Source organism: Ambystoma mexicanum, chromosome 6p (genome assembly GCF_040938575.1).
Source record: "Ambystoma mexicanum isolate Mex_15411 chromosome 6p, UKY_AmexF1_1, whole genome shotgun sequence".
In the NCBI taxonomy this organism is placed as follows: domain Eukaryota; kingdom Metazoa; phylum Chordata; class Amphibia; order Caudata; family Ambystomatidae; genus Ambystoma; species Ambystoma mexicanum.
The window spans coordinates 1470512396-1470529523 of NC_090935.1; the positions used below are offsets into that span (position 1 = coordinate 1470512396).

Genomic DNA, 17128 nt, shown 5'->3' on the forward strand with positions numbered 1-17128 from the left:
CTCAAAAGCTGCAGCAAAATCTTTAAGCGCAGCTGTGCGTCAATCTCTGCCTTTTCGTCCTAGGGGACAGCTAGCTCCTCCTTTGGTAGAACGAGAGGAGCCACCAGTCAAAGGGGTCAGCGTAAAAGTACCCGTGGTGGTCGTGGAAATCGAGGTGCCAAAGCCGCTCAGGCAGCTGCCTCTTTGCCTTCAGGCGCTGCCGCAGCCACTCCAAAACAGTCATGAGGCCATGTCCCATGGTTCGGCGGTTGGGGGCAGACTGTCTCAGCATCTCGAAGAATGGCGAGCTTTTACTTCGGATCCTTGAGTTCTAGATACCATAGCCCACGGCTACTGCCTTCCTTTCCTACAGCGGCCTCACAACAATTGACTGGGGAATCTCTCTTTGAAGATTCCAGATCCGCTCCTTGTGCAGGAAATCTTGACCCTGCTAGAGAAAGGTGCTATAGAACTGGTGCTTGTAGCGGAGAGGAACAAAGGATGGTATTCCCCTTATTTTTTGATTCCAAAGAAAGACAGGGGATTGAGACCCATCCTGGACTTGCATTGGTTGAACAAACTTCTCAGGAAGGACAAGTTCAAGATGGTCACTCTTTCTCAAGTCCTTCAGGCCATTCAACTTCAGGATTGGTTGGTGTCTTTGGACCTACAGGATGCTTACTTTTGTGTGCCGATTCATTGCAAGCACAGAAAGTACCTAAGGTTTGCGGCTGGCGACTCGCACTTTCAGTTTCGGGTCCTGCCATTCAGATTGACCACCGCCCGAGGGTCTTCACCAAGCTAATGGTCGTGGTGGCAGCGTATCTCAGGCGAGGGGGGATTCATGTCTACCCATATCTGGATGACTGGCTGATCCGTGCGCGTTCTCCCGAGCAAGCATTGGATCACCTCGGTCTCACCTGCCGCTCCCTCCACAGGCTGGACTTTTCCCTCAATTTCAAGAAGTCACATTCCCAACAGCTCCAGTACATCAGGGCTGTGTTGGACACATCCTTGGGGAAGTGCTCACCTCCCAAGGTGAGGACTCATCACATTGTGCAGATGGTGGACAAGTTTCAACATGCCCAGAGTCTCCCGGCTTTCGAATTCTTAAGGTTGCTCAGCCTCATGGCATCCTGCAGTTTTCTGGTGCCAGAGGCCAGGCTGAGGATGAGATCCCTGCAATGGATCCTCAAGATGCAGTGGTCGCAGTTCTCAGGCAAGATGTCGGATCCCGTTCAGATTCCAATCTCGGTCTCCCAGGATCTTCTGTGGTGGGCCAACGAAGGGAACCTGATGAAGGGGGAGATGTTTTGGCAACTATGGCAGGAGGTGACTGTAGTGACAGATGCTTCCCTCACAGGATGGGGCGCTCAAGCCAACGACTTGACTGTCAGCGGTCGGTGGTCTCCGTCGGAATCCAAACTCCACATCAATCTGTTAGAGCTCAGAGCCATTAGGCTAGCCCTGAAGGCTTTTCTGCCGTCTGTGCGGGGGAAGAGTGTCCTGATCATGACGGACAACACCGTTGCCATGCATTACCTCAACAAAAAAGTGGGGTAGGGTCACTCCCGTTGTGCAGAGAGGCAATCCAGCTCTGGTTCTGGGCCATCCAGCAAGGAATTCTGCTCTCTCCAGTTCATCTGGCCGGTGACGTAAATGCAGCTGCGGACGCTCTGAGCAGGCAGAGCACGATCTCTCATGAATGGGAGTTGCTCAGGAAGTCCTTCTGGAGATCTTCGCCCTTTGCCACCTTTGGAACTCTTTGCCACCAGTACCAAATGGAAGTGCGAAAGATTCTGCTCAAGGGAATTTTCTCCGAGAGGAGCCTTAGGAGACGCATTCGTAGTGGATTGGTCATTCCCACTGCTGTGCGCGTTTCCTCCAGTCCCCGTCATTCCTCAAGTGTTACGGAGGTTACAGAGGTTCGGGTCCAACATGATCCTCATTGCTCCGGATTGGGCCAGGACAACCTGGTACCCGGACCTTCTAGACATGTCCAACTACCCTCCACGCCGCCTTCCCTACTGAGAGGATCTGCTCTCGCGAGTGGGGGGTCAGGTTCTCCATCCAGAGGTCAGGACTCTCAACCTTCACGCTTGGTGGTCTGAAAGATTGTTATATAAGGATTGGGACCTCCCGGATGATGTGACGGAGGTGTTGCTTTCGGCCAGAAGGCCAGCAACAAAATCCCTGTACCGTTGCCGTTGCCTTAAGCTTTGCGACTGGTGCAGAGGACAAAATGTTGATCCTTTTCAGTGTTCCATTCCTATGGTTTTGTCTTTCTTACTTTCTTTAGCCCACAGGGGCTTTCGAGTACCATTACCATCGAGTACAGGTACCATTAAAGGCTACCTGGCGGCGCTGTCTATATTTAAGCGCTCATCTGAAGAATGTTCTTACTTTAAGATTCCTTTGATTTCTCAATTTCTTAAATGACTGACTAATGTGTTCCCGCCGTCCCCTTTCCAGGTGCCGGTTTGGGATATGAATTTGGTTTTAAAATTTCTAATGGGTGCTCCATTTGAACCTTTGCACTCTTGTCCTTTGAGATTATTGTCCTTCAAGACAGTGTTCTTGGTTGCGGTTGCTTCCGCTTGCAGAATGAGTGAATTGCAGGCACTTTCATCTAAACCGCCCTTTACTGTGTTCCACAAGGACAGGGTTGTACTAAGGGTACGTCCTTCCTTTCTACCTAAGGTAGTATCAGAATTTCATTTGAGCCAGAAAGTGGTTCTTTCTTCTTTCTATCCTCCTCCTCATCCTGGTAAGGAAGAGGAGCGACTCCATAGGTTAGATCTTAGGAGAGCTTTGAGCTTTTACATTTCTAGGATGTCCAGGGTCAGAGTGGACGATCAACTCTTTGTGGGATATGCTGGACACCGATTAGGTCATACTGTTACCAAACAGACATTGTCCAGGTGGATTATCCTCACCATTACTGAGTGTTACCGATTGGCGGGTAAGGACCCTCCTGAAGGGTTGCGAGCTCTTTCCACTAGGGGCGTGGCTACTTCCACTGCCTTCCAACATGGAGTTCCTATTAGGAATATTTGTGATGCAGCCACATGGGCTTCTATCCACACCTTTGTTAAACATTACTCCCTCGATACGATCAATGGTCAAGATATGGCCTTTGGTAAGGCGGTTCTTTATTCCGCCATCTGAGTACTCTAAATTATTTTCCCTCCTCCATTTTCTGGTACTGCTTTGGGAGTCTGTCAAAGATATGGAATACGTTGGAGGACACAATTCATTAGAAGGACAAGTTACTTAACAACTGATAACGTTCTTTCGATTGGATGTTCCTCCAACTTATTCCACATCGCTCTCCCAGCCTGCCTCTCTGGAGAAACTGAGGCTACGGCGCTGTGCGTCCTATGTATAACATCCAGTGACGTCGCCCTCGGAGGCCTTCGACATGGACACGGGACACCCTCTGCCGAAAAAGTTTCCTAAGTACACAGCTGTGGACATTACATGTCAAAGATGTGGAATACGTTGGAGGAACATCCAATCGAAAGAACGTTACCAGTTGGTAAGTAACTTGTTCGTTCTGGGCAATGGGCCTGTCCATCAGCAAGAAGAAATATGTACTGTAATTTGCTTATTGGGGCATGCAACATGGCTGAAGCGGTAGGTTTGAATGGGAAATAATAGTCGGCTATATAGGTTACAGCCTGCGGTGGTGGACTAGATTACAACAAACTTGAAAGCATGTTTTTGGAAAAATGCCTTGTGTTTTATTTTTCCAAAGTGTAAGAATGTAAGTAGAAAAACTAGTGATAGTGGCCCTGGCCCTCGGCAAACACAAATGTGTAGTCTGGTTTTCTTATTGGGGAGTGCAGCATGGCTAATGCCCATGCACCATGGATTTGGAGACTAGCCATGAGCACTGGCCATTGGTTACATTATTAGGTTATAGTGGACACTGAGCTAGGATGCAGGGTAGGTGCAGTGAATAATAGGGGTGGTTTGGTTGGGCTGGGGTCATGGTTCAGGATTATGCCGTAGGCAATTGAACAATGATTTGCATCCCCAGCATGCTCTGCTGATAACAACAGACATAAATATGTGTTGCAAAAAATATGTTTCTTAAAGGAGGTTTACAGTTCTTTCATATATATGAAAAGAGGAATTATTAATGACTAATATACAGTGTTATAACACCATGAAACATTTTCACTTATAAAAACCTATTACATTTACAGAAACAACTTTGTTAAAAGGATGTTACGGTTCAGATGCATCCCACCCTTGGGACTCCTCTGCTCCAGTAGTTAGCCAGTGGCGTCCCACCTTGGCATCTCTTGGCATTTCCCTCCTGGTTTCTCATGAGCACTTGCCCATCCGTACTGCCCCTTCTATTTATGCACTTCTCTCACTGCACAATGCATATGTGCATTTATAGGATCACTGTGTACAATTATTTTTGTATAAGTAAGGGAAATGCAGACGCAAATGATTTGTAGAAGATTGTTAAGTGGCAGTTTGTGTGTGTTAAAGTTTATTCATTGAATTTCATAGGTTTATATTAGTGCAACTTAAACATAGCGTCCCTTTAACAACGTTTTTTCAGTAAATGTGTATATATATATATATAAATTCTGTTAGGATAACCTTGCATTGACAATTGAGCATTTGCAGAGCGATCCTTGCTGTGAGACTTATCTACATTTCTGGCAGGGGATGATCTTTGGACTGCCAAGATGTTACAGATGTTATACCCATTTGCCAAATATTTCACTGTTTGGTGATTGTTGTTAAAAATTAAATGAAGACCAAGCCCAATGTACATTATGTACTTAGTGATTCAAACATATTGCCCTTTTAGCACAGACCTATTTGTTAATGATAAAATATGTGGAATTTGTTTTATTTACAAAATGTTCTTTGATTTTATGCAAAACAGGCTGAACCCCCTCACTGGTGCTATTCATCCCAGTTCTCTTTCTCACAGCGATATTTTGAAAGAGTGCAATAGGAATGTACTAGACTGTCCGTCTTGGAAATTAACTTGTATAGTTAGTCTGGGATTTGATAGTGGACTTTGTCCAGTAAGGTAACAATGTAAACTTATTATGACTAATAAATATATATATATATATATATATATATATATATATATAAAGATAGTCTATAATGTTAGTACAATTAAGTATGCTTTTTTAATAGCTGCTTTTGTACACCCGCAAACCTCTCTCAAGCTATCTATTTTTTTCTGGTTGCACAGTTGTCAGCAGAGGATTGATGGCTCTAGCAAACATGCACATGGATTACACTACTCTTACCCAGATAGAAAGCGATAGAGCAAGAGAATAGAGAACCCTGCATCAGCATATGATAAATCGGTTACAGCAAGTTAAAAATATGAACCAAATTAAAAGAGTCTACAATCAAAACACTGTAATGCCCATTTTGATCCGACTTGAGACCAATTTAAACATGGTTTTCCAAACCTTTTAATATGCATAATCTCTTACCCATTACAAATATCCTCCTGTGACCAGACTATGTTTTGCGCTCAACTTCGAGACACACATCTCTACTAATGTCTCTTTGTACTACCTCACTTTTCTGAAAATTGGAGAGATCTCCTTAAAATGGTACAAAAGGTGGCTCTTAATATGTCCGATTTGCATGATGTTTTTTACTGCATAATAAAGACAACATTTTATGTACAATGATAAACAAAATCTGCTTTCTTTGCAGCTTTACGATTTTTTCAGCTATCTCATGGACCACTTCACGCCTAGCAACAGTAAAGAAAGTAAGTCTAAATCTTTGCATTTGTGGACACTGATGTTGCACATTTGGGAGAGGTGCTGGCACATAAATGTAATCATGTTTAGAGAAACTACAATGTTTAGAAGATAATTTCTAAACAAATATGAACAGAATATAGAGAGCATATGTATGATATGCTTGTGTAAAGTATTCCTCAGAAGACTTTAAAGGAATTGACCATCTTTTTGCTTACCTTTTATAACACGTTTTTTGAAGTCTGAGCCCACATGCCAATGATTTTTAAAATATTATCAATCTTTTATGAAAAGGTTAGTAATCAGACCTTGTCACGGGGGCGTGGCCTGATGCTCATGGTGTGAGGACGCGGTTCCCGTGAGCTCTGGCCGAGCCGCGCAGTCCGATCCTGTTCTGGGTACCGAAAACCCAACAAATCAACCCATCCTTCGGTGCAGCTGTACATCAGGCGATTAGCTACACCCTACGACTTGTTCCGACAGAAATCGGAGATCAGGGAACTTCTCCGACGCTTCGCCCCGGCCTCCCCCTGCCCCCTGAGAGAGGTGCACAGGACCTGCCGAGTTGCGCAGCCGCTTCCCGATTCGGGCGTTGCGGCTTCTCTGCGGCACCCAGCCTTTGGTGTGGCCGTAAATCAGCCGATTGGCTGCACCCGACTTCTTGCCCCGACAAAAAACGGAGAGCCGGGGCCCGCTGAGACGCTCCGGTCGGGCTCCCCCTCTCTCCCATAAGAGACTTCCAAGATGGCGGCCGTGCTGATCTGACGATACCGGAACGACCCCGAAGCAGGACAGGGAGCGCACACCCTGTAGGGGCCAGATCCCAGCCCTCCAGGCGCCTCTACCATTGCCCCCTACCGTCCCGGGGCGCGGGCCGCTACAAGACCCCATCGATCCATCGATACATCGACCACCGACCGGAGCGGGGCGCTCGGTGCTGGTGCTCGCGCCAACGAAGCCGGAGCGCGACTGTGGAGGGGGGTCACCGAGTCGGAACTACTGGACTTTCCGGACCACCTACTGCATTCCTGACCCGGGGCGTTCAGGACGGACTTCATATCCTCCGGAGAGCGGATCCCCCCACCAGCGCAGACCTACACACCTCGAACTGGACCGGAGGCTGGCTCCAGATCCACTCAAACTACAACGCTCACAGGTGAGACCTTCCCGGGTTGGGCCGTTCCCAGCGGTCCGGGCCTGGCGGCTTTCTCACGGGGTTGTGGGACCTTGCCTGCCCACCCCAAGCGGCTCCCACTGAACTCCCGACTCCTGCGCTCCCCCCGGCTAACCACATTAGGCAACGCTGTCACCCTGAAGGATCCGGACCTCTCCTGTCCCGCTTAAGGCAGGGCGCTCACACCCGCTGTGCGCCCAGATCCCGAACCACACAGGGCCTAATATCCCCGCACCTCTACGTCCCGCCGAAATCAAACCAGAAAAGGGAGAGGCCGCCTGCCCTGACGGGAATCCCCTTGCGCTCCCAACCAGAACTGAGACAGCCCATCATGGCGGCAGCAAGAAACAAAACCAAAAATGCCACCCTAGATCCTTTTGTCACGGCGAAATCTCACCCCACCCCCCAGACCTCAACAGATGACTCAGCAGCACGAGATAGCCCGGACACCAGACATAATCAGCTGCTAGGGGCGATTGAGGCCCTAAAATCATTTATAGACACAAAGATAGGGGAAGTAAAAGCCGACATCCAGCTGATAAGGCAAGACGCTCGCAACCTAACTGAACGTGTCACCATTGTGGAGTCCTCTCAAGAGGACATGGCAACCGAATCGGCAGCCATGAAATCAGAACTAGCAGAACTTAAACATAAGGTAACCCTGCTGGAGGCGAGGTCCGAGGAAGCGGAGGGCCGCGCTAGATGCAGCAACATTAGGATACTGGGTGTACCGGAGGGGACAGAGACTGCTGACCCGACGACCTTCGTGGAATCCTTAATCCAACAAGAGATCGGGGTGGCGAACCTCTCACAGGGCTTCGCCATAGAGAGAGCACACAGATCGCTCCAGAAGAAACCACCCCCAGGCTCCTACCCTCGCCCCATCATAGCGAAGGTCCTAAATTTCCGAGACCGGGTGGTGATCCTGAAGTTTTCAAGGGAGGGAGGAGAGATAAAACGAGGCAACTCGAGAATCACGATATACCCCGATTATACCCAGGCGGTCCAGAGAGCGAGGAACTCCTTTGTCCCAGTTAAGGCCAGGTTGAGGAAACTAGACCTAAAATATATGCTGCTATATCCCTCCAGGTTGAAGGTAATCTACAAAGGAAAATCAATATTTCTCGAGACACCAGCTGCGGCTAACATGTGGATGGAACACAATAACCTGGCTGATATCCCTGTTGAATCCCCACATGGGAAACTTAACGAAGGTACCCAAAGATGAGGGCAGCACGCCCCGACACAGATGCTTGCACCCTTCCACAATAGCCTGAGAGATCAAGGAACTCTAATCTCAAGAAGCAAAACTACTATGTGAGTAGCTAAAAGACTGCGGGGCTCGCCTGACCTCCCACGCATGGACACGGACCTCAACCCCACGAAAGACCAGTGCAGGCCAGTTGCCAGCACACACCTACCCGCGCCAGACACCCGGATTGGGACAGGCAGCGCGGGAGCACCTGAGCACTCCACCGTTGTGTCAGTCGCTGGGTGCACCAGTTTTAACTGTTTCACACAAGTTATCACCGTTCTGACTGTCCTTACTCTGAGAGCATCCGTCCAAAGGGAACCGAACCCAAAACTAACCACAGGAGCTAATCACCCCACTCAACGTAGACAGACCATGGCTCACAATAACAAGCGAACAAGTCCCAAAGAGGTCGTAAACCCCTCCTCAACAATTAACGCAACCAAACAATGGCACCAAAACTTAGAGTAATCACATGGAACGTCAGGGGGCTGGGGTCCTACCTTCGGAGAAATCGAATACACTCTTACCTAAAGAGGAAGAAGGTATCAATCGCACTCCTACAAGAAACACACCCCTCTGCCGACTCTGCAAAGAAGTTACCAAATTACTGGGGGGGCCAAGGCTACGGATCATCATACTCGAAGTATGCAAGAGGAGTGTATACATGGGTGATCCCAGACACACCATTTCAACAGCTGGGGGTGGAGCAGGATATCGAAGGCAGGTATTTGCTGCTGTGGGGCATGCTGGAGGGCACCGTATATGCATAGTGAACTCGTACTTCCCCCAGCATGGCATACCCTCTTTCCTCAAGAAGCTGTGCGCTAAACTAGTGCTCCACAGGGACCATAGCCTCCTGTGGGGAGGCGACTTCAATTGCGTCATTAATGCGGAATTGGATAGATCCACCACACCACAATCAAATAATAACCTCCCTGCTCTGGCCCTCCACAGAACAATTGAAGACCTGCACTTGGTGGACACCTGGCGAGACCCTCACCCCACTGACAGATCATATTCATTCTACTCGGCCCCCCATAACCTGCACACCAGGATAGACTACCTCTTCATAAACGACGAGCTGACCCCCCAGGTCGAGTCTGCAGAGTACCTAGGCAGATCAATTTCAGATCACTCCCCACTAATAGTGCAATTCTGCCTGCGACCCCCCCTACCTCCTATCCCAACGTGGCGTATGCCAGTGGAGACACTAACTGACCCCGCATTCAAGGACCACCTGGCCGAGAAACTGGAGGAGTATTTAGAGATCAATAAGGGATCAGTGGAAAAATGGAGTACTCTCTGGGAAGCAATGAAGGTGGTGACGAGGGGAGAGGTGATTGCTGAGGCGGGTGGAATCAGGAAGCGATTGAGGAGGGAACTAGAGGCTGAAGAGGAAAAGATCAAGCACCTCGAAAACAATTCCCCCCCCACAATTGAGACAGAGTGCAAGCTGAGAGAAATCAGGGAGGAATGCAGAACAGCATGGGAAAGGCTTTCGAAGTTTGACTTCTCTACCCGCACCATGAAAGCTCATAAAGAGGCGGATAAACCAGGCAGGATACTAGCCTGGCTGTGCCGGAAGGAACATCCGAAGCAGGCCCTTACAGAGGTCAGAGACGGTAACGGCACAATCCACAGAACACAACAAGCAATAAATAAGGTCTTCACTGACTTCTATGCGGAATTATATGCTCACAGCGACCTTATACCCGAGTCAGACATAAGAGACACCCTCGAAGAAGTAAACCTACCTAAACTGGCCCCGGAGCAAAGAAATATGCTGGGAGAGGTCATCACGATCGAAGACATCACCGACGCGATTAGGTCCCTCTCCACAAGCAAGACCCCTGGAACCGATGGCCTTACCCCCGAGTTCTACAAGGCATACGAAGAGATCCTCTCTCCCATACTACACGAAGTCTACGCGGAGGCATTCGAGACAGGCACGCTTCCAGGCACCATGAGAGAGACCCTCATAGTGCCGATGCTCAAGCCAGGAAAACCACCTGACAAATGTGACTCATATCGCCCACTTGCGCTCCTAAACTATGATAGCAAAATTCTTACGACCATACTCGCTAAGAGGCTCTCAAAGATGATAGGTTCCCTGGTACATGTGGACAAGTGCGGATTTGTCCCTGGACGCAATACTACAGCCAATTTGAGAAGGCTCCAGCACATAATGGCACAGAGAGAGGAATGCAAAGAAGACCTGGCAGTACTCTCGCTCGATGCCATCAAGGCTTTTGACTCGATCTACTGGGAGTGGCTAATCGAAACCCTGAGAGAGTTTGGAATGGGCGAACACTTCATCCGATGGGTCAAGGTTCTTTACAATAACCCAGTGGCAAGAGTTAAGACAGGGGGCTTGGTCTCGGGGGCCTGGGCTATTAAGAGGGGGACCAGACAAGGATGCCCGCTCTCGCCAATGCTATATATACTAGGTCTGGAACCAGTGGCAATTTATTTCAGGAAACAGCTGTTTGATGCGGGCATAAGTATTGGCGGTACAGATAACCTCATTTCCTTGTATGCAGACGATGTTCTTTTATACCTTTGAGACCCCCAGATGAATGCCCCGATAGCCCTAGACATCTTAGATAACTTTTCGAAATACTCAGGCATAAAGTTCAGTCGACAGAAATCATCCGCCTTCCCTCTGGCTGGCCTTAGGAGAAAGGGCACAGAAGAGCTACCCGAGATTGGGATTCAGTGGCAAGCTGAGTCCTTCCGCTACCTAGGCATCACCATCAAGCACACACCAATCTCCACTCACGAATGCAACACTGAAGCCGCATTATCGGCGGTACGGAGATCCATCAAATTTTGGTCAAAACTACCGCTATCAGTGATGGGCAGAGCTGCAATATCTAAAATGATAATTTTACCCAGATTCCTCTACTACTTCACCAACATAATATACTACATTCCTCCATCCTTCTTCAGGAAGCTAGAATCCCTGATCAGAGACTTTCTTTGGGGACGAACCAGTCACAGGATCACACTGAACATCCTCACACTTCCCTACTCCGCTGGAGGAATCCAGCTACCCGACTTCCAAAGATATTATTTGGCGGCACAACTAACACATGTCGCCAAATGGCTGAGCGATGAGCCCTCGACTGAGACGAACCTTCTCTGCCAGCTGACCTCACCCCTGCATCCTAAAGAGCTAATATGGAACAACAAAATAGGGCCTCCTGACCCGCCCATAATAGTGCAGGTGGGTCGACAGGTGTGGAAAAAGATTAGATCCATGCTGGGTCTGAAGCACCCATACTCACCCGAGATTCCCATTCTTGCTGACGTATGTGTAGTCCCCGACGACCTACCAACAATGAGAAGATGGGAGAACTGTGGTGTCTACACGTGGGGAGACATGTTCGACGAAGGGCAATTCAGAGACTTTGAATCACTACAAGGAAACGATGGGCTCACCCTGTGTCACTACCTATGGTACCAAAAGGTAAAATTTATCGCCAAGAAGAAATGGAATGTGTGGCCTGAGGAACCCGAAACATACGCCCTGATCCAGGAGATGCACGGAGTCAGCGACGGTTGGAAACCAACATCAAGACTATACACCCAAATAAACGACAGATCTAACCCTAGAAGTACACGTTTGAAAGAGAAATGGGAATCCGACCTGGGGACCGAAATCACGGAGGGAGAATGGTCTAGAGCCCTAACATACCCGAAGGAGATATCTAGGAACGCCAGGTTCAGGCTAATACAGCTCAATGTCTTATATAGGACCTACATGTCCCCACACAGAATATCCACCTTCAATGACAGAGTCAGCCCGATATGCCCATGGTGCCCCTCTGACCACGCTGACATGATCCACATGTTTTGGACCTGCCCTAAATCTCAGAAACTATGGTCCGCTGCTGAACAGACCTGTAGGAAAGCTGGCCTGGAGATATATGAATGGACACCGAAAGAGTGCCTCCTAGGCACCTACCCGAGGCTAAGCAAGATCAAGCACTTGGTGAAACTAATGGACATAGCATGTGTGCTGATAAAAAGAACGATCGCAATGGCCTGGAAATCCCCAGCAGGCCCCAGGTACGAACCTTGGATCAGGGAGATGGAAAGATGGACGATAGCAGAAACTAGAGCATGGGAGGAGGGAAGTAATCGGGGTGGGGAAGACTCGAGCTCCACACTTGAGGCCTGGAAGACCCTTCTGAGAGACATGATCTTCTCGTCGACCTATAAACCGCCCTGAATCAACCACCCACAAATGTCACAATGGCCAAATTCGTGCACTGCCGCATCCATCCTGCACAAGCCACCCCCCCTCCGCGCACCACGAAGACCAGTCAGAGCCCAACGGAATAGAGACTGGGGTTCACCTTCATAAGCAAAGACTACAATAACTCAGAGACCAAAGGACAGTCACTGTTATCACTATTACTTCTTTTGTTTCTTTTCCCTTTTTTCCTCTTGTTTGTTTTGTTCACTGTTCAATGTTACTCATAACTAAATAAGGCATAAGTGGTATGCAATTCATGCTTGATACAAACCATGATTGTAATGGTCCGGAATATAACTGTAAATGCCAAATGCCAATAAAAGCATTATAAAATAAATCAGACCTTGTCACAAGGGGATAGGAACCATTCTCAGCCTAATTATCTATTTATTTATTTATTTTATTGCACATATAGCCGAAAACTTTGCATATACAACATATAAAAACATACACTCATAAATACAACAATAACATTTTTGTTACAATTTTAAAAAACAGAGCTAATAAGAAATGTTCACTTGTAAAATGATATCATTACTCAAGGAGAAACAATGTTTATAATGGTAAAATCATATCATAATATCCCAAATCTTCATGATTTCATCACACTTTCAATAAAATATAACAGGAAACAATATCAAATTAATATCACAGTAAGAAATTCTGACCATATCACAGAGAGATCTTCTATTTGGTGGTGTTATTATATGCTTTCAGATGTTTCGATCGTAAGCCTGTTAGACTTTCGCATTCACGGGTGTTCCAAAGTCTCTATACAATCAACACCGCACAGCCTACAATAGCGTCTACTGTGCTGAATTCCCAACCGTGCACCGTGGGTCATTAAGGCAATACTTACATTAAATGTCAGCCTTAAATATTGTTTAGCTATTACACGGCTAGGAATTGCCACCATATATCGGGGCTTAGCGTCTCTACTTTCAATATAATCACAGAAACCAGTGTGAATTTTACCAGAGAGCAGATTAATTAAATGCTGTTCCTCACTGCACAGTAAGATTTTTTGTTTGAGGCTATTCTTTTTTATATAGACCCCTCCGTCCAATCTCACACCACAACATCCTGCATGCCATTTCATGCAAGTGCGAACCATCTTTCCCAGGGTGCCCGGTGTATAGTAGGTGTCGAGCGCACAGAAAGCATCCACAAATGCACCCATCATGGTGTCAATTTCTAATTTTATTAATTTATCACAAAATAGAATAGTTTTCCTGATTGCAACATATTCAATTCCAGGAATCTCAAACTCCAAGTACAATAGTTCTATAGATAAGGTTGGTGGAATCCTGAAAAGCTTGCGAAGTGCAGTTGCTTCAAATCTTCTCAGAACAGTTGAATAATTTCCACCCCATATTTCAATGCCGTGAAATATGATTGAACAAACTTTCATGTGGTAAAGCAACAACACTGTCTCAAATGACATACCTCTCTGTCTGCTTACAAAATTATTTATCACATTGACTGCTTGATTACAATTACCCTTGATCACATTCCAATGTGTGTCCCATTTCAGGTTACTCTGAAGATGGATACCCAGATACTTATAAGTATCAACATTCTCCAACATCAGACCATTCAGAGTGCACCGATAAATTCTAGCCTTGTGGACGGTTGGAGTAAATACCATGGTCTTACTCTTGTCGATATTTATGTCCAACCTGTTGTTACATGCATAAATTCCCACGGCTTCAACCAGGTTTTGGAGACCTTTTGGTGTATAGTCAACCAGCCCCAAATCTTCAGCGTAAGTTAACCAACTTGTGAAGTGGCGACCTACTTTAACAGGGCATAATGTTAGATTGGTAATGTCCAGACCCAAATCAGATAGGTACAGATTAAAAAGGGTGGCTGCAACCACACACCCCTGCTTAACTCCCCATCTGGTAGTAAATGGGGCGATCAGGCTGCCCTCACCATCTAACCTGATCCTAACAGACGTATATGAGTAAAGAAGCATTATCATCTTCAAGAGTCCCAACGGTATGTTCCAGGTCACAAGCTTTTTCCAAAGTATGCCTCTGATGACAGAGTCAAATGCGACTGAAAATTCTATGAATGCCAATTTTACCGCAATCCAGTCATTAAGTTCAATCAACAGGACCTTGGCGAATACTTTAAAGGGAACATCCAGCATCACCAGCATACGGTAATTAGCTGCCAGATTTCAAGCTCCTTTTTTGTGGACTGGCAGAATTTGGCTTTCCCTCCAAGTCAGTGGTATTACGCCAAAATGTCCAATGTGAGAGAACAACCAGTAAAAGCTGTGCCCAGAGTTCAGGATTTAGTTTAACCACAGCATTACAAAGGCCATCTGGCCGAGAAGCCCTAGATTGATTTAAATGCCTGATAATATTAGCAATATCAGATGGGGTAGATTGACATATCCATGTTTCGTCTATTGATGTATCAAATTTACCGTCATTCACATCTAATCCCAGGGCTTTAGCATTATGTATTTCCAAATCTGTCTCATTCACACCAATGGTCAATAGCCCACGTGGTTGTGTACTACACATCAATTCCCAAAATCGGGTAGTGTCTTTCCCAAGTGCAAGACGGGCAATATCATTCCAAATATTCATATTGCATATTTTTTAATGATCAGATAACCATTTACGAGATTGATCTTTTACCAGTCTAATATAATTGCCAACCTAACTACAGGATAAGGGCCTAATCTGATGAAAAACAGCATTGCCAATACATTTTCCAAGCTCTCGCTTAGCAGCTGCTATTTCTGGGTCTATGCAATTCGCGAGTGCAGTTTCCTATTACTTTTCTGTTAGATTTTTATATTTACGCTTCTCCATAGAGACTTCTTTAATCAGTGTGGCCATCCTTGCAAAGGAAGAGACAATATCTACTCTATCCCCCCCATCATTTAGGTCTTCATAGCTTTTATTAAATGTAGTAACTAGCAAGTGTGAGAGTTTTGATACCTTTTCAATCTTTTGATCATTCCACCGTATTCTGTTGCCCTGTATATTAGTCAATATATGTAGCTGTTAGTGATTGTTGATCCCAATTCAGTAGATTTGTAAGAAGCAGACACAATGGAAAAGTATCACTTTTGCTATGAGGGATGATAGCCATATCTCTTATAAGGTGCAACCAATCTCATTCACAAATATGTAATCAAGGGTTGCAGCTGAATTTCTACTTACACAAGTATATGTCATGGGAGTATCTCCTAGGCAGTTTCCATTCAGTCTTATCATTGTGTAATCATCCATAAGCGTTACCCATTGTTTTACCCGTCGCCTAGCGGCACATGAGGGAATAACAGGTTCAGAGGAATTGGTATCACATTGTTCTAGGTCTTCTGTTTCAATCAATGCATTGAAGTTTCCTACTAATACTATAGGAACTAGTCAGTTGTACTTACTCAGCACATTACTCACAGACGCAACATTCACCTTTTTTGCACTGTTATTCGGCGGGTCGTACACTTTCATTAGAACCAATCAATTTGAGCCGAGGGACAAATCTGCTACTAGCACTGTCGTTGCAGGGTGCTGTATTTCGTCGCTTTTCCAAGGAGAGGGAGCCGATATCAACAGCCCTGCCTTGGGTCCACCTTTAGGTCCTTTAAGCACGATTTTAGAAATTGCTGTGCGTCCATCGAAATCGACTTGATCACACAGCCAAGTCACCTAAAGCGCAATGATAGAATAATTACTTAGGAACGATATTAACCCTCCATCACTAAAAATATGGGTGAATCCTCTCGTATTCCATGACATTCGTAATTGAATGTCATCGAGACATTTTCGTGAAATAGGTTTTAAAGCTGGCCGGAAGCCATTGCCAGTAACCGCTTTCAGCATCACTGCTGGCTGGCTTTGGAGTATGGGCCTGCCGTTTATCAAGAGAAGATGGTATATCGCCAGTCTGACTATTCGACTGGGTATTTTTATCTTATGTAACACTGTTAGGCAATGTATTAACTTGCTGTTTACATTGGTGTTTGCAACATGAATTAGCCACAATATTATTCTCGTTATTTCCACCAAGATCTAATTTCCTGGTGGGAATAGAGGCAGGTATTTTTGTGGCATTAGAATCAATCATATATTACAAATCGTGCTTGCTTCTTGATCGCAGGAATTTGTGCAATAGCACTTGTATAGGCCATTTTAAAGATAACTTCTTGATGAGACATTACATAGTCTAAGAATGCCAATGTCCTAAAGTGCATATTAGTTATATTAGTAGCACTATGATCTACTTGGTCAACTAATAATATATCATCAGACAATACAACACGTAGCAGTACTATGTTGTAAAAAAAATTAAGAACTGCAGCCCAATTCAAGGGAGGAGCATATGCATTTGACGGTATAGCTTGCAGCTGAAATACCGTTAGCAGGTTCTCTACTTTAGGTAATCTATTCTTTTTTTGTTGATTAACCATGGTGTTTTCAGCTAGTCTATTCAAGAGCGCCCATAACTCGGGAAGGTTTCGCTGATCAGAGCAACAATCACTTTTAGGATTTCAAATCATATTGTTTACATGTAGGACCTGCAGGCTAGAAGTAACAACATCTTCCGATACTACATAATTACATTTACTAGGCTTTGCATTTGATGCAGCATGTAATTTCATTTTACTACTTAAGGCGCCCGTATAGTTGGATGGTATTTCAGATGGTGCAAACGATGTAATACTCGTTTTC

The 17128-nt window shown here is 46.0% G+C and overlaps 1 protein-coding gene across 10 annotated transcripts in view; it reads left to right on the plus strand.

Annotated features, from left to right (window-relative positions):
* The window catches only part of PPEF2 (protein phosphatase with EF-hand domain 2), a 703213-nt gene that overhangs the window by 256679 nt on the left and 429406 nt on the right, over positions 1–17128 (plus strand). For all 10 annotated transcript variants that reach the window (XM_069626300.1, XM_069626309.1, XM_069626302.1 and 7 more), the window contains one exon: positions 5692–5749. In XM_069626300.1, coding sequence (XP_069482401.1) covers positions 5692–5749 — 58 coding nt within the window. The remainder of the gene's footprint in view (positions 1–5691; positions 5750–17128) is intronic.